The 18,339-nt window shown below is 39.9% G+C and overlaps 1 protein-coding gene across 6 annotated transcripts in view; it reads right to left on the bottom strand.

Annotated features, from left to right (window-relative positions):
- Positions 1-1,631: 1,631 nt before the first annotated feature.
- MYLK (myosin light chain kinase) overlaps positions 1,632-18,339 on the bottom strand; it is a 212,298-nt gene continuing 195,590 nt past the window's right edge. For 5 of the 6 annotated variants that reach the window (XM_013171240.3, XM_048072380.2, XM_066999193.1 and 2 more), the window contains 6 exons: positions 16,738-16,861; positions 9,150-9,302; positions 7,955-8,078; positions 6,604-6,733; positions 5,567-5,686; positions 1,632-3,728 (listed from right to left, as the gene is read on the bottom strand). In XM_013171240.3, coding sequence (XP_013026694.2) covers positions 3,463-3,728; positions 5,567-5,686; positions 6,604-6,733; positions 7,955-8,078; positions 9,150-9,302; positions 16,738-16,861 — 917 coding nt within the window. In that variant the 3' untranslated portion in view covers positions 1,632-3,462. Of the gene's footprint in view, positions 3,729-5,566; positions 5,687-6,603; positions 6,734-6,957; positions 6,977-7,954; positions 8,079-9,149; positions 9,303-16,737; positions 16,862-18,339 lie in introns of those variants that run through there. The other variant, XM_066999194.1, reaches the window with a different exon arrangement.

The raw sequence follows: 18,339 nt of genomic DNA, 5'->3' as shown, positions 1-18,339 counted from the left end.
ACTAAAAAAAAATAAATCTATGTTTTCAAAGCCTGATAATCACTTCAGACGAGAGAGCTGTGTAGTCCTGTTCTGCCTTCCTTGTGAGCAAAGAGAAAGCAACATGGAAATCTTTGCATACCTTGCATACAATTTATAAATGTCTCTTTATTGACCAGAAATATGCTCTGCATGCTTAGATGGTTGGACAGGCCTGTAATTAAGTCAATTAGGTTTCTGTAAATCCAGAAACCCAACTAGTGATGGCCAGTCCCAAATTTTCAATGCCTCTTAAGAAGACTGAATTTTAAACAAAAGAAATACAAAAAGAATTAAGCGGTCTAACTTGTGCAGTGTCTCACCTAACCTCTCCTGTTCGGGATTGTTTCAACCCTACCACACCCCAAGTGCGGCTCTCTGTGAACATTATACAAACAAGACGAGGTTTGTAGGAAGAGGTAATACCCTTTATTAGACCAATTAGGATGGCTGGCAAAATTAGACACGGTTTCAAGTACATAAAATGTCCTTCTTCAGTTAAAATAGAATAGTCTTTCTCCTATTCTTCAAACAGAAAATGAAAATCAAGGTTAAATACAAGTTGGAATCAATTGCTCAAAGTTGAATTAGATATGTATCACACCATTTTTGCAGTTCATTTTTTCCTGCAGACTAGAAGGGATGTTAACAGGCGGCAACAGAAGGATGGCAAGCGCACTATGTCCTTGGGGAAAAAGAGGCAGTTTATAGCCTGTAGGCTGCTGAAGGACTATTAAATGAGGAGAGCAAAGGGGAAAATCTGTGCAGTATCACCAATATTGTTTGTGGGTGTTGATACCCAGTACATGATCCTACAGACCTTGCCATGCCCAGGTCTCAGGCTATCAAACCCGTGTCTTTTACTGCTTTATAAATGTGACTATCTGAATGGAAACCAGCAGCCAGTGAATAAAGTTAAGTACATTCAAGTACATTCACAAGATGGTAGAGTCCATCTTGCAAAGATGACTGTTTCAAGGGCTGAAGGTTTGCTCAAGAAACGTGTTGCTACAAGCAGATGTTTCACAACCTTTGCTTTAGGGAATTTGTACGTTGTCCTGCATGGCCTATGCTGCCTTGGACTGTGTGTTGAAAGGTCTGCATAAAGGCAGCGTAAGCAAAGGTGTTAAATACCTTCATCTTTATAGTTCCTAGGAACACTGGTATAAATATGCACCTGTTTATCCTTTCCTAATGCTTTTTTTTTTTTCCCCTCTTGCTCTTACAGTCTTTCTGAACTGTACATTTCCCCATCATCAGGAATTCTCAACTGTAAGAGAAAAGTGGAGCTGCCGTGGTGTCCCATCCACGTTTACACTTGTGACCACGCTATGAGGCTGGAGATGCATGGCAGAGCACGCAGCTGTAAGTCGTGCCAGCTCCATGCTGCACCTGATGGCACTGGGACGGAGCAGCCTCCCTGCAGCGCTCGCCTGTGCTGAGGGGAAGGAGAAGCGCAGCAGCACCGCAAAGACCAAGCAAGTTTCACTGTTGCCACCTCATCAGTTTTTGTGCCAGGCAGGTCTCAAGACAGAATAGGAAAAGACCGCTGCTGTTGGTTTGCTTAGCCAATGTGACCGCAGTGACGCCTGCAATAGAGTATACAAGTAGCATGCTTTGTGGTATTATTTATTTAGGAACTGTGAGTAACTACAGCCGTAGGGTTCTCATCTTTGCAATTCTGATGGTTTAACAAACAGGGAAAACATTAGCATATTTTTATTAAGGTACAAAATACACCCCATTGTTGCCTAAAACATTTAAAAACGTGAGAAAAGCTCTGTATGCTCTAAATCAGATTAAAACCTTTCTGTATAAGGAATTGTGGCAATACTGTGTTTAGTATAACAAGAGTTCTTTATCAATTGAAAAGGAAAAGACATGCTGGCAATCTGAACTTAGCAACAAAGAGTAAAGCAGTTAAAAACCATTGTGTCATCCACATTAGTTGAGCTTTGAATGTAGAAGAGCAAATCATATGAAACATACACAACTAGGTAATATCAAACAACCTAAGGTTGATATTGTACACATCTGTAATAAAGTACACTGACTACTTAATTGTGAGGATTTAAGGTATTTTTTTTTAAAGAGGTAACCTTTGAAATGCAAATGGTTGCACTTTACACACAAAGTGGAAAAGAAAAAGATTCACTTTTGGAATGATACATAGATATAAGACACTTTCTGGATTATGCATATCACCTTTCAGCCGCTGATATTACCTCTGAGCAACAGCAACAAAAAAAAAATTAAAAAGTGCCAATACTGTGAAAGGAAAGCAAAGTTATTAAGTCTTGAGTGCATTAACAATTTCTGAGAAAAAAAAAAAAACGCAGGGTTTGGGATTTTTTTGTTTCATTTTTTTCTGCATTTTAAAAAAAGGCAACAGCCTTACTGGTGCAGGTTCAAGACGAAAACAAGACAGTCAAGCTCATAAGGTACAAATAAGGTTCTATATAGGTTAAGATTCTTTGGAAACTGCTAAGTATACAGGAGTTTTTAATCCAGACTACTGTCTTCTTTTGGCTACTCCAAAAATCTATGGGAGTTTCCAGCTTACTATCAGTTGAGATCTGTTTTGCAATTGCCAAACAAATGCAAGTGAATTTTTAACTAACCTGTGCTTCCATTCACTCGTATGCACATCGAAGCCACTGATTGTGCAATAACATACGTCTCACAGCAGCATATATATGAATCATAAAATCAATATTAAACTGACCAGAACAACAGAAAATATTCTGTCTTTGCAGTCTTTCAGTCTGTTTCTTAAATCGGCAGCCGTAACTGCGCTGAGGTGACAGGTTCTATAAGGGAAAGTTGATAAGATTAGAACTGCACCAACAGCACACCGACAAAGGGCAGTATATGTGTCTGAAGTTAGGACAATGAAATTACATTTAAAACAAATGCAGAATGAATCATACCAGCATAGAAATTGCAATGCTGGCTATATCAGACCTTCCCTTATAGAAGCTACTGCTCTGGGAGCAGCGTGTTTCTTTGGACTGGAGAGATTCACTGCATGTCTGGCAAATGATTCCTTGTAAAGTAAACCTTAGGGAGCCAACTTAGCTGCAGTTTTGGCTGAGGAAAGTGATGTTATAGAGCAATGAGCTCAGTTACCATATTCTTTTCTTTAAGAAGCTCAGAATATAATTGTAACTTGTTTTCCATACGTTCTAATTTTAAAATAGACTGGGCAACTTACTTGATGACTTGCTTAAAGTAAATCCAATCATGCTAGCAACTTAGATTGCCTGCTGATTTCAATTAATGCCCATACATAAAGCAAACAGGTATCAACTGATCATGCTGAAAAAACAACCCCCCAAAGACCTATGTATCACACAAGGTGCTTTTGATAACTTGGTTTTCTGAGCCTTATAAGGAGAGTCTTTAAATATATTTTTATCAATTTTTTTTTCTTTGAGCCTTGTTTCATTCTTCCTCCTCCTCTTCATCTTCTTCTCCTTCTCCTTCTCCTTCCCCTTCTTTTCCCATTGTTTCCACAAGGAGTTCTGCGGTGCATGTTGCTTCCCCAAGGCTGTTAACAGCTTTGCAGGTGTATTTGGCATCATCGTCCCCACATACTTCAGAAATAGTCAAAGAACAGTTCCCATCCTCATCATAATCTATCTGAAAGTGACGGGACTCCTTGACAGGCTGATCGTCTTTGAACCACATTACCTCAGGGTCAGGATAGCCTGCAATAGTGGAGAGAGACCAGCGATTGCAATAAACAAGTATTAACTCATCTGTAATTACTTGAGGCTCCAATTTCACATCTGTGTGTGGATGTGCCAATATGCTGATACACAGATACTTCACTGAATTCAGTGTAAAATAAATGCAAATGATCTGAGGCTTTTTTTTTTATTTTTTTTGAAAGTTAGCTCTGAGGTACTATTTAGATACCACTTTCCATCACTTTTTCAATGTCCGCAGGCAGCTTTTTGTACATAGAAAGGGACTCTTAATAGCGTGTGTGAGGCTTACCTTATGGTGTAGCTTTTGTGGGACCTGCAGTTCCCAACACTGAGATTTAGAGTGTAAAGAGGATGGTGTTTTGGGCTACAACTACAATTCAGAATACTTCTCAGGTTGCTTTGTTGCAGCTGTTCTGAATTTTCCTCCTCCTAATGTGTTCCTTACAAACCAGCCTGTCCTGTGAGGTGACCATGGAACTCGCGTTTCTCATTTGTCTTTGTTAGGATAAACAAGGGAGTCTAAGAAAAGCATTTTAATTATGCAGCTCGGAGGGAGTTTCCGAGCCTTGTGTGAAGCAAATGGCTCTGCTGTACTCGAAGCACCCAGAGCAGGGCTGTACAGTACATGCTGAAGAACAATCCCTTATACAGTACTCTTGGCTGGTGTAGCAAAGCGAAGGCTTGTCTCAGCCAAGTCCTGGACTGTGACGAGAGGGTGACTTCCCGCTGAACAGAAATAAAGTGCAGGAATCCCTAATGCACAACGACCGTTACAGAGATGCACTGGAAAGTCTAGAACATCAGCAGTTCCAAACATCCACCCATTTTATTCCATGCAGTACGTAGGCACATACCCCTCACGCTGAGCATCCATCAGCACCAATAATCCATCCTCACATCTCCGCTGTGAGGTAGGAAACACAGGCAGTGAAAGAGATTAGGAGCACAGAAACAAGCAGAAGGTCAGTGAAGCAGGTTCTGAAACTAATTTTAAAATTAGAAATTATCTAATTTTTAACGCATGCAGTATGGTACCAACCCTATCCATTTTGTTTTAACAGCACTTCTCTTCCTAATCTCCAGTTTTTGTCAAGAGCTGTAACATAGGAACTTCAGTCTCATTGCAATAGAAATGCTAGCAGTCAGCCTTCAGGCTATTAGGCTGACCAAGCGAAGCTCCTTAGGAGTCTTCTCATAAACTTGTTGTATCTGCATATTCCAGTCTGAATTTTCTTTCTTGAACTTGCAAGTTAAAACAACAACAACAACAACAACAAACACATGCTGTTTTCTAGCTGTGACCTTGGTAACGAGCACAATTATATTATTACTTCTTCTGCAAATACATTTAGGGACTTCGTTGCCTTTAACACAATGCATGCATAGCTTAAAGTCATCTGAATGTCACCTGAAACTTGTCTTTCATTTCAGACAATGACTCCCTACTTTTTCTTAGTTTCTGGTTATCAGTCTCTAAGAGTAACTCTTGCAACTTACGGCACTACACTGCATCTTTTTTCTTAAATTTTTTTTTAATTGTTTTCACCCTCAAAAATCATCCTACTGCTCCCACTTGGTATTGTAAATTAGTGACTCACATGTAGACTCTTGGAGGCTTCTGCTCTATGGCAAGCACAGAACAAGCCCATGCTGCTCCCTGTAAGTTCTGTTACTACAACACATCCATGCTGTGACACGCAGATATTGGTAAACCAAAATGACACCAACACAACAATAACACAGGGAAAAAAGAGCTAAACTACAGCACAATGCAGAAAGCTGGCAGGGAAAAAGAAAGAAAGAAAGAAAGAAAGAAATATGCTAATTGAATGTACCTTCAATTTTGCAGTCAAATCTAGCAGCACTTCCTTCCACAACCTCTATGTCGAGGATTGTTTTAGTAAAATATGGCTTTACATGGGGCTTTTCCTCAGCCACTTCTTCAAGGAAAGCATCTGGAGGAGAGTGAAAAGGTAGTTAGTTATTTTACAGGGGATGTTCTCAAAAGATGCATTGCATTTTTTATGGTAATGAAAGCATCTTTTATTTCATTTCACTTAATTCTTCAAGGCTGATGGGACAGTCAGGACATTAATTGCTTAGTTCTGTGCCAGTCTTTCACAACTGAACAACTATTCAGACCATAAATAGAATGAAATCAACATGCAGGCCACCATGCTATGAATAATGTGTTTTTTTTTTTTTTTCCTTGAATTTGCTTGTATGCAAATCCAGACTTCTGCTCATCAGAGGGGTAAAGTACTTCAACTTGGATCAGCCCCCCCGCAATCTGTGCGAGTATGGCAGGATGACTGGCTTGATTTCCAGAAGTGTCAAGCATCTGCACCTCTGATCGATATACACCACAAATCCACATTTCAAGTGGGGATTTAGGGGAATAATGTAGGCACGTTATTTGTATTTTTACTTGTTTATTTATTTATTTATTTTTATTTTTTGAAATTCTCCTGTCTGAGAGGCATGGTTAAGCCCCAGTACAGCTCTTCGTTACAGCAAGTGTTAATACTTTACTGCTTGCTCGCTTGCATGAGAAGCTAATACATCACTGCAATCTTTATATAAACACACATTCCCAAACTGATACAAAGTGCAGCTGACAAATCTGCCTTAATTCCTTGCCTTTAAAAAGAGAACAATTTACTGCCAGTACTTACACTGGGGCATTTTGAGTAGCAGAATACAAGAACAATGACTTTTTGATAGATATATATATTTAAAAAAAAAAGAAAAAGGTAACAACAGAAAGAGAGAGAGCAGAAATAACCTACTCGATGATTGGTCTCTAGCATTTTGCTGAAAGTTTTAGTACGATTCATGGAGAGGTAAAAAGGTGGTGCAGCGAGGTTCTTACCTTCGTTCTCTAGTTTGTCTGCATTTATCGGGCTGGTAGGCGAGCTCCCAGAGGCCTTCCTCCCACTCATACCAGAAATCATTGCCATGGATGACAGTCTTCCTATTGCTCGGACAGCATGGCCTGTTTTCTAAGACATAACACAAAAGGCTTCTGATCAATCCAATCCAAAAAGCATGTGATTTTCTGTAACAATGGTGCTTCGGACAAATTAGCTGGGATCTCTGCAAACCGCACTGGAATTGTTGGACAAACTGCTTATATATAGCTCTGATGTTTTAGGAGAGACAGAGCAGGCTGGTCTGAATTACCAAATTTAGTTGCAGATATAAACTTCCCCTGATGAACTCATACCTAAATGAATGTCTCTGTTAGCTGAGGATAAGAAGCACTGTGCAAGAGGACAGCCAGCAAAAAAGCTATGTACTGTTTAACTGGAACTTAGTTCTGGAGGAGGACGGGTTTCTCGATAGCCTTATGGGCTGGACTGAGTTTCATCAAGAATGAACAAGCAGCTAATATGAAACGGATGAGAAAGTACCATCTGCATGATGGAAGCAGACCTCTGACAGGCTCGAGAATCAACCACCGGGATACTAAAATACACGCAAACTACATTGCCTCCAGTATGGACATGTGTATTTTTGTACAGCTTGCATGAGCTCCTAAGAAACACGTAAAATATAATGTAAGAGGAAATATAAGGTACATTTACATAAATTAGTATTTTGTAGGGTAATCAAAAAGCTGGATCCAGCATTTTATGTATCAGCTACTCCAGCTATCAGAATGGCACAGATGGACCTGCTACAACAGTTCCAGCATTAAGAAAAAAGAAGACATGGACACCAGATAGGTCAAATAAATTTGTTAAACCAGTCTGACTGAATCCTGAGCTTGGTGCCTCAACAGGACAGGAGCTACTGGTTTAGGAGAATGAAGCTATCTCAAAATGAAGGTATCTTTAGACAGGCCAGGTGGATAAGCTTTTACCACAGTGTTCAGATTTCTTAAGGGTAACATAAACTCCTGGCCCTCAGCAGCACAGAGCAGGCAGGGAGGAAAGGCAGTCGGACCCCCAGAAGCAAAGGCAGATCTACTCCTGGGCTCGCGACTCCTGTGCCTTCCAGTAGCCTGACATGGTTTCACGTGTTACATGTGTGCAGCCGTGCACCCTCCTCCTGCTCGCCCACAGGCACCAAACCTGCTCACTGCATTCACACACTGCCCACATTGGAGTTTCCCCTTGCAGCAGAAACCGCCTGGCACGACGTGTTTCTTGGAATCACAAACATTAGAAATACAGAGACTTATTAGGATAACAAGCCCACTTGTATATCCTCTTCATTACCTGCCATTTTCTTCTGGCCATATATTTCTTCATCCTATCTTTGGAAAGTTTTTTGGCTTCCATGTTTTTGGTGTCTTTTTGCAGCCATGGATGCTGAAGACATTGAGTACAATTTAAGCGACTCCTGTTTTTACATAAAAAGACTAGTCAGTGTTGCCATTAACGGTAGCTGCTTTAACATTATTTCTCTCTCTTTTTTCTCAGAGCTGATTTTTCTGTTTCCTAAATTTAGCAATGTAGATCACATGGCACTACTTTCCCAGCCATGCTCTCTTCCCAAACTCACTTTCTCAATTTCTGTAATTTTCTTTCCTTTTTTTTTTTTTTTTTTTTGAGAGAGAGAGAGAAAGCTGTACATTTTTGTCTGTGAATAAAACATTGTAAAACAAAGCATGAAAAGCCATATGTTTTAGGCATGGAACATATACAACAGAGCCTCGATGGCAATGATCCAGCTACCTCATGCCTGCCCTGTCCCAGATCTCCTTTCCTTCGCTTACGGAAACTTCCCCTTTCCCACCACTTAATACCCTCCTTCCCTGCAGCACTAAACATAAAATAAAAAATAAAAAAAGAAACATCCAATTCTCTGACCAAGCCACACCCATTCTCCATTTTGTTCGTGATACACACACAAGTAACCCTCTGTTCTCTATCTATCCGATTGCAAACTCATTGGAAGAATGTTTCCTCTCCTTGGTTTGTTCCTTTGTTTGTCTGCCGTACACAGGGTTTCCAACTCTGATGTTTTTTTTCTTTCTTGCCCAATTCCTAGATTTGTAGGAAAGCTGTGGTACTCAGAGGCACCGCATTCAAAAAGCAACACACGAGCTAAACCTAGCGAAACTGCAGCCCATTCAGATCAAGAGAGAGCATTTCATGCAGAATCCGCAGTTCTTACAGAGTGGTCACGCTACAGTAAAGGGACGAGGAGGCACACAAAGCCTCAGGCTGCGTCTTGCCTGAGGGAAAGCAAAAGCAGAACGTGCAGATGATTTAAAGTAAGCCCTCCATTGAGCCCCTGTGCTGTAAACTAAACGGGAGCTGCACACACAGACAGGCGGGCACGCGGAGCTCCTTATAAAGTATTGCCAGAGGTGCCTGCGGCGATGTGGAGGTTCACAGCGGGGGAAACAAGAATGGCAAGTTCAGCTAAATGCAAACAGAGAGAGTGTATCAAGTCCAACGGCTTTACTTCATATCTTTCTTCAGTAGATTGCTGATAAAGTCCTTGGCATCATCAGAGATTTCATCAAAAGCCTCATCATCGAAGTCCCACGTTGCTGAGGTTACGTTGGCCAGGGTTTCGTTGTCGTTGTCTCCCATGAAAGGAGAAAGTCCACTGACCCTGGGGGCAGAACAGACAGACAGGCACAAAACAAACAGTGACATTTTGCAAATGGAGGAAATTAAAATCATGCATGACAGCTCCGATGTCCTGCAGAGCTCTGTCAGTAAAAGCTCCCTTCGCCGCGCCTTTCTTTTTAACAAAATTTTTGACTGCAAAGCTGAAAGGAAAACGTTTCTGCTTCTTTCTTCCCAAGATTTTTGAGGCATGAACTAGAACTAGGTGAAAGTGGAGCATACCAGCTTTTTAAGTGACTTGTGTAGTTCTGCATAAATAATACTGCAAATTTCACACCAAATTCAGTTGAATATCGTGTGTGTGTGTGTGTGTGTTTTCAGAGTGACCTTCCTACCCTTACCATCAAATCCAGGTTTCTGTGCATTTTATTTCATTTATTTCTGCAGAGAGAACCCAGGAAGAAAGATGCTGCATGAAATCAGGACGTTCAAGGGGCTATTTTGTAAACAAAACCACACACAGCCCTCTCCCGCCCGCAAATTATATTGCTAGATAAAAGAGTCCTACATCACTGCAGGCTCTAGATTTATGCAGATGCACCCAGAAGTATTTTGGTCTTTATGTTCTCAGTCAGTCATGATGATGCATGAAATGGAAATAATATTCTTTTATAATGTAAGTTGAGCTTCCAAGGCTTTTAACTCGATGTAACTGATAAATTGCAAGTGAAAGGCAATTACAGAACATCGTGGTGTCATTTTTGTGGAGTATCCCTCGTTTAGCATTGTTGTTTATTATACTGTACCTTTGTGCATCCAGATACTTCTGATATCTGTACATATCACCCTTTCAGTAAAAAATTTCAGGCGAAAGTTTGCTTTATGTCTTGGAACTGCAAGCTATACAGTTTTCCAGGTCTTCTCCCTGGCATGCAATTTACATAATAACCTATTCTTCACGAAATTTTACAGACTTTATTTCCTTTCTCTGTACAATCATGTAAACCACTCTCTTAAACAACCAGTTACATTTCAACAGTATTTGTTTTGTTTTGTTTTGTTTTTTCCCTTGGAAAAATAAATGGAACTTATTAGTGTTCCGAAAATATTATATGGAAAAATATTGCGAAGCCACTGAATATCACGGAACAGATTGGTAAAAAAAGAGAATGGGATCAAATAAAGTGAGCTATTAGATTAATAAGATTAGTATAATCTCCAGTGAAGTTATTTTGCTACTATTTTGTTACTAATTACATTCAAAATCTCATTCAGAATTTGTTCTTACGGATTATACTTCTATAGGCAAAGCAGGAAGACACTCTTTGAAGTCTCAGGCAAAGCAGATACAAAATCTTTTACCATTTCTGGAAGCTGTGTGCAGTACTGTGGAGTGCAGAGTCGTACACGTATACTTCAGAAATTTGCTAGTAATAATACATGAGGTGAAGATAAAAGGTTGTTTTTTTTTCTCCGGCAGAAGAAGGTAAATCAAAATAGAAGGAATCTTGCTGTCTTGTTTTCCATTATATGGGGTGCATTCAAACACAACAGTGAAGCCTGCCTTAATAAATGTAGAAGGTGGCATAACCCATTTATGAACATATCGTAGGTATAAATTGCAGAAAGCTGAAAGATTAGCACACACAAAAAAATGCTCACAAAACCAGCCTACTTTCCTGTAAGTGTTCTCTGTCTTTGACACTTACAGTTTGCCAGGAGAAGTTTTATGCCTGACAGCACTGGCTGGTATAGCCACTGCAGAATGAGAAGGACTCTGTTTTGCCCTCATGCACATCAGCAGTCCCGGCAAGGTCAGGTGCTGATGCAAAAGCTCTGTCCTGGAATCTGCAAAGCACTCCTGCAAAGCCTCAAATCTCTCCCCACTCAAACATTTAAGCATTTTCCTGTTTGTAGTAGTAGAACGTCATTCTCCATAATGTTTTAGGAGGTGAAAAGATCTCATCCATATCGGAAGTCTAGATTTTGGCTTCCAGATATTGATTTCTAAGTTGTCTCTTTTTTGACTATGCAATAAGCACAACAATCTTTCAAGCAATTCAGTGGCTTACAAAAGAGCTCACAATTTATACAATGACAGGTTTGTGAGGTATTTCTTTAATTCATTATCAATTTAGGGGATGCACGTCTTCTATTTTCATGCTGTTCAACTTCCAGAGGAAACACTTGGGTAGGCAGAGCAAGAACAATCCCGTTTCCCTTCAACACTTTGTCGAAGGATGGCAAATGTGACCTTTGCATAGTATTACCACAAATAGTATTATGCAGCTCTTGTGCTACAATAATAGTTTGGCCTATTTCCAGAGATTAAAGCTGCTGTATTGAGAGATCACTTTCATGCTAAAGAGACTGCTGCAGATATTGCCCATTGCTCCACGCTGATATTGCAGATGCAGGGTTTATAGAGACATCTAGCTTTCAGGGCAAAGGGAATGCGTGTCACACATCTTTTGAGGGATGAGGATAAACAGAAGATTAAAGAGGTTAAAAAGAAACTTGAGTTGTTTTGTTTGGCTTTTTTTTTTTTTTTAAAGTATTGCATGACAGGATTATCTGCTAAAATCTTAATTGCTTTTGTAGGATTGACCCATTCCATGCATTTTGTAAATTGCCAGGTTGGTTCCCATTAAGCTGCCACTCGCTTTGCCATTCCAAACACCAGTGTAACAGTACCCATTCCAAGCTTTCAATGAACGTATTTTTGTATTTCTGTATGTGCTGTGCCAAATTTATAAGGTGAAAATAATCTCTCTCTACCACAGTTTTACACTGTGAATCAGTTTCTTTGTCATGAAAAAACTTGTAAGGAGAACTAGGTCCCTGTGTACAGAAAGTAAAAAACAAAACAAAACCACAAAAAAACCAAAGCAACTGATGTAGGTTATACCCAGAAATTCTTATCTTTATCACAGATCTCACTGACCTAAGTCTTGGTTGTTCGTTTCTTAATGGCCATTTAAAGTAATAATAGCCCAGCAACTCTTTTGACAGATTATGGAAACAATTTCTTTTTGGAATGCTGCAGCTAAGTGATAAAGATGAGCTACCTCTCCAGAAAATTAATACTGAGCTTACACTGTGAAGTTACTATTAGACAAGAAGCAAGTTGTTTACTAAAAACATTTTTCCAGCTACTTAACCAGGCATCTTCCTGGCGTGGTAAGAACCATTTGTTTAAAAAGTCTTTCACGGTTTCCACTTCTAAATAAAGAAGAAAGATATTTTATCCTCTAGATGATCCTTAACATTTATTGGTCTGTTCTAATGAAGCTCTCAGGGCAGGTTTAGAAATGTTAAGAACAAAAGGGGCCAATGTAGTCACCAGTCTTACTGCCCGTGTAACGAACACCACAGCATTTCACTTGGAAATCTGTGCATTAAGACTGTCACTAATCCAGGAAAGATGAGCTTGCTGCATGTCCCAAAAAGTCAGACTCTGAGCGTTCCTCTGCAAGCAGTGTCTGCAGCAGCAGCAGCTGCTGACACTGAGCTCCTCCTTACTGTTTTTGCATTGCATTAATGAAAAAAGTAACAAATTTCAGTACGAAGAGAACTTCTATCTTGTTCTGATAAAACTGTGCAGGTCATGCTACATAAGCCCATTTAGGCAGAGATGATAATAACTTCACCCTGGAGAGCACATAGTAATTTAATTCTTTTACAAGTGAAATAAAACAAATAAATAGACTCACTCTACTTTGTTGGAGACATGCATCCACCATACAAAACAATTTTTTCCTTATCTGAGGGCTGACTCATGCCTGCACCAGTCATCCCAGGGAAGAAATGGACCACTGAGCCCCATGTAAACGAATACAGCTCATTGCTGAAGCCGGGTGAGTACTCTGCTCTCATCCTTCGTTTACGTGCCCAGTGGATTAATGCGCAATCACACCTTGCTAGTGCCACTGACAAAGTATTAATTTCCTTTTGAGCAGTAGAATTGTGACATCAAAGGCCTCTTAACTTGCTTTATTGAAAGAACAAGGGATGCTCTCTCATCTTTATATTAACAAGGCTTAAAATTTTAATATGACAGAGCTGAATGCAAGTCAGCAGAGAGTGCCGTGCCTTATCAAAGTCCCGAAATAAAATAGAATTTAGAAGTTGCTTCAGATTACTAAATATTGGAACTACTGGCTATCCAAATGTATCACTGGAAAAGAACTAGAAATAGAAAAAAAAAACAAACACCACACAACAAAAAAAAATAGCAAAATAAATTGGACAGAAAGAGCTGGAAAGAATTCAGGAGGTTTTAACCTCCACTAGATAAAGGTTATTGCAAACGCAAAAAGAAACACTGAAATAGACATAAACGGAGATGATATACACAAGCTATAATATTTGTGGCCTGTTACTTCAAAGGCAGTATATCAACTTAAATATGTGGGACAGTACTGTGATGCAGAACAGGACAGAGAGCAAGATAAAAGTGGAAGATAAAAAGCATGAGGTGGAGAATACAAATAGGGAAATTTAAGGAAGAACAGAGAGTGATGAAGAGAGAGAACTAAATGAGCTATCCAGAAAGATTAAGAGGATTTAATGCATAGCTTAGAAATGTGGAAAGGGTACCATTAGTTGTAGGATTAAGTGAATCATGCTGTAAGGAAGACATGCAGCAACCCAGCAGAGTGCAATATCTGTATTTATGCCTGCATGGCAGAAGGAGAGAGGTTTTCCTGAAGGGTCTTGAAGGAGTGATTTCACTCTGTTTCTTACTTGAGGATACATCCCACCCATTAGTTCTTCTGTAGGGAAGACCCTTCACCCCCAGAGATCTCTTCGGTAGCTCTCTGTGGAGCCTGGGTTGTATTTCTTGTTGTGCAGGACATACCAGGAACACATTTCTCTCTAGGCTGCTTACAGATCTCTCAGCTCTCTTGAATCCTACAGGAAAGAGGTGTTGTCAAGTCATGCAATGCCTCCTGCAGCTTCACTTAAGGCATATGATGGACACAGCAGCAGCTTTGGGCTGTTAGCTACCTGTAGTAGACCTGTCCTTAGGTCCAGTGCCGCAGCAGTGGTCACCTCTTCCTTCATGACCCCACTCACCACATCAGGGAGAGGGAGGATGTAAATGCTAAGTTACAAGCCCAGAGATGGTATGTGAGGCAGACACCAAGAGAGTGAGTCTCACACTTCGTGAATGAGATTTGGCAATTCTGAGCTTACAATCAAAACAGGAAAGCAGAGTTACAACTAATGAGAGATCCAAATCTCCGTGACTTTTATTTGCATTCTGTAATGGTGATGTGATGGTCCCTTTTGGATCGTAGCTCACAGTTATAAGTCTGCAAAAATAGCTGGACTTTAAGGAAGTGAAAACAGATTTGGAGCCTGTCACTCTGGGGTGGGGAGGGAAAGTCCAAGTGATGACTCACAGATCTCCCCTGACTTCTGTTACTTTATTCTGATGGCAAGAAACAAATGCTGATTACTACTGCTGATCGTTATTGTGGCAATAGTTATGCATCGAAAACGAGATGATTTTCATTGCATTTGGATAATGTTAGTTTCCCCTCATTAGGATTCAAACAAGCTTAAACACGTTAGCAAACAAGTTATTTCACAATGTATTTCACAAGGCACATCGGATCAGGTGTAACCACCCCGGTCCCATCAGCTGAACATTACGGCATCCAAATACCTTGCTTCTGGTGGCACAGAAGAACCGGGAAGCTGCAGTCCTGCCACTGCCAGCAGACGGACCTTCGGCAAGACATTTCACCTTTTCTCTCTCTATTTCACCTGCTCCCTTTGCCTTGCCTACTTCGACGATGATGGTGTGACCCACCGGTAGCATACAGGAGCAGCAGCCCTGGCTGCACGACTTAGGAAGACACGCAGCTGCTGCCAGTGACTTCTGCTGCGCTTGTCTGGCATTTCACACAAGAGATTACTTTCTTACACTGCAAGTACACAAAACCTCATCATATACTTTGGTAAGAGATGGCAGCAAAAGATGTTAAACCCTCAAATGTGCGTGTCTCCCGTGAATGTTTTGTTCCTTAACGGGTAAAAGGCCTCTAGAGGGCAATGCAGCATTGATTTCACTGGTGATTTTTCCATAGCCATGCAGGCAGTCTGGGATCTCTGCACCACTTTTCCAGTGCTCTGTAACTCAGGAGGCCTCAGAAACTAGAGAAAGAAATGGATTCGTCTTCTGAGTACAGCTTGTGTGGTCTAAATTATTTGAACTACAGAATGATCCAAACTAGCTTTCAAGATCCAGAAAAAAAAAATGCTGGAAGTGAATGGAAAATAAAGGCCCTGTAAATAAACTGGCAGAGCAAAGTGACCTTGAAAAGTGTAGCACGCTTCCCATACGAATTAAATAACAGAAACATTCAGAGTCTTTGCTGGGAGTAAGAAAGTTGATGCAGTAGCTTTTGCACAGGATTAGAGAGAAAATGATTTTGCTTAGTTTGGAGATGAGAAGGATATGAGAACAAAAATAGGCTGACAAGGCAAGCAGAATCGCAGACACACTGAGTAAAGGCAAGGCAGACACCTCCGCATTGCCAGCAGCCAGGGACAAGGCTGGCCAGGGAGGGGGGGGTTCTTTTACAGAACAAAGTAAAGCATCAACAGAAGCCTTTTAAAAGAACAAGTGAAAAGTAGATCTCCTGTTTACTGAATATTGAAACTGCAGTGAGAGAAAAAGAACCATGCTCCAAATTGAGTTTCCCATTTCATTTGTTTATATGGCATGATGTTTTTTAAGTCACAGGTGGAGGAAGATCAACTGACGTAGTAGGCATGAGACCTGGGAGATGCTATTTCCATATACATTTCTCTAAGCCCACTGAAGTTCATAATCACATGTTATCAAATCACATATAAAGATCACACCAAATACACACCAACCTTCCTGTAAAGTATTTCCATGAGGTTGATCCATGCTACTTATAAAATGTACTTATCTAGCAGTTTGCATTTAATAATAAATGAAAATGCACCATGAACAGATACAGTAATGCTGGAGTATTTTAGTCTGTCCTGCTGGGGATGTACCCTGAATAAGAAGACCCCCAAATTTCACGAAAATTGTTTCTCTTGAGAATAAAAGAATGGGAAGATATTTAGCACACAGCCAAAGATTTTTCTTAAACAGCTTGGAGGAATAATAGTTTGAAGTTGATAATAAAATACTGTCACATTGTCCTTTAAATGAGATAAAGTGTTGCTGGTTTATGATGTAGGATGTGTATCACTAAATGGCTAAATTTCCAGAACTGCTAATTCTGCAGTTCAACAGTTACACCCTTTAGAGAACAGAGAATTTTTATTAATCATCATGGAGGTTGTAATAGATTACAAAAAAAAAAAAAAAAAAAAAAAGAAAGAGAGAGAAAAAAGAAAATTGGAGAACACGGAGAACACGAGTTGATGGAAATTTCACGTGTTCATAAACTGTCGGGATTTGGGTCACAAATAGTAAAGGTACTCACAAGATGTAGCAGATAACTCCTATACTCCACATATCTGTTTCGTATCCAATAGGTTCATAGTTTATAACTTCTGGAGCCACAAACTCAGGTGTCCCAAAGAGAACTTTCAGAGAACCTGCACTTTCTGTGAAGAATGAAAGAGAAAACTGTTAACTGCTGCATGCAGGATTTAAAAAGTTATTCTCCAACAACAGAAAAACCACTTTTGCTCTCATATTTGTGGTTTTGTTAAGATTCTTATCTGAAAAAAATAAATCATGCCTGAACTGCTATTTTCTCAGCTGACACGTGAATAGTAAAAAAGAATGACATGTTAAGCATCCTTTACCACACAGTACAAGGCACATGCTAAGAAGGTTGCTATTGCAAGGAGTTTGCACAACACCAGGACTAAGAAAGAAGACAACTTTTACTGTTTAATTAGGTTTGGATGTTCTGAAGTACACGAGTGTTTGAGCCTCCATCCCTATAAGCAGCTTCACAAGAGCATTTCAGGATTCCAGGGTTAGAAAGGAGTTTTCACAAGTTATCCAAGATTTATTAAAGCTCAGGGATCTGTTTATTATGGTAGAGATACGGTAATGATAAAGTTATAATAATAAGAAATATCTATTTCAATCCAACACATTTTTATAGGTTAAACAGGAAAGAGAATCAATACTGGGTCACATTGTCTCTTAATTGAAGTGTCACAGGTAGGAGGTGAAACAACAAAACAAGAAGATGACGCACCTAATGGATCACTACCTTATCAATAAAAGTGGGTTTGAGCCTGCTTTGAAAACCAGACTTGACTACAAGCATACCTCTGGAGCCCCAAAATGGTGAAAAAAGGGGAGATATCTTACATTTGGCTCTGCTTGTGGATGCTTCTGAAATGATCCACAACCAAGCTACTGCTAGCAATATGAACTAAAAGAATCAGGTCATAGGACATGGGAACTTTATCTTTCTTGTGCTGACCCACTGGTACTACTCTACTGGAAAATGCAGTGATGAAGGTAGAATAAGAACCTGTACAGAATCTAACATTACCAGTTTATGCTACCAGTATGCAACTAGGAGTGATATGTCTAATTTATGTCAGGAGATAAATGGTTTCTGACTTCAAACAGGCTTGGATTTAGGTTGAGATACTCGTGTCCAGTCTGCACATGTACCTGAACAATCAGTATTTTTCTTAAGTGAGACACATTGCATTGTGCTTATCTTTTGTGCAAGAGTAGCATCCAGATTAGGCACAGTACAATGATAGAGAGAGGAACCATCCCTCTCCCAAAGAGATTACCATCTAAACAAAGCAGATATGAATGGGAAGAAAAACAGATGTAACAGATTCCAATCCTGCTTCTGCTAAGGTAACCACATGCACAGATTTCCAGCTCTGTTATCAGGAGAAAAGCTTGAAAAAAACAACAAAACAGCGGGTCAAAGTTTGGAGAAGACTACAGTAAAAGCTGTTTGTCCACAACACTGAATCAGTACAGAGCATTTTTATTGACTCGAACTTCCATTACTTTATTTTGCAACATAAATGCTGATCCAAATTCTGATGATGCATTTACAGTTACCTCCACTGAAAACTGTTTAGTTATTTCATAA

This window comes from Anser cygnoides, chromosome 6, assembly GCF_040182565.1.
Source record: "Anser cygnoides isolate HZ-2024a breed goose chromosome 6, Taihu_goose_T2T_genome, whole genome shotgun sequence".
NCBI classification, from domain to species: domain Eukaryota; kingdom Metazoa; phylum Chordata; class Aves; order Anseriformes; family Anatidae; genus Anser; species Anser cygnoides.
Note: the sequence above shows the minus strand (reverse complement) of the source record. Positions and strands in the feature narration are given on the sequence as shown.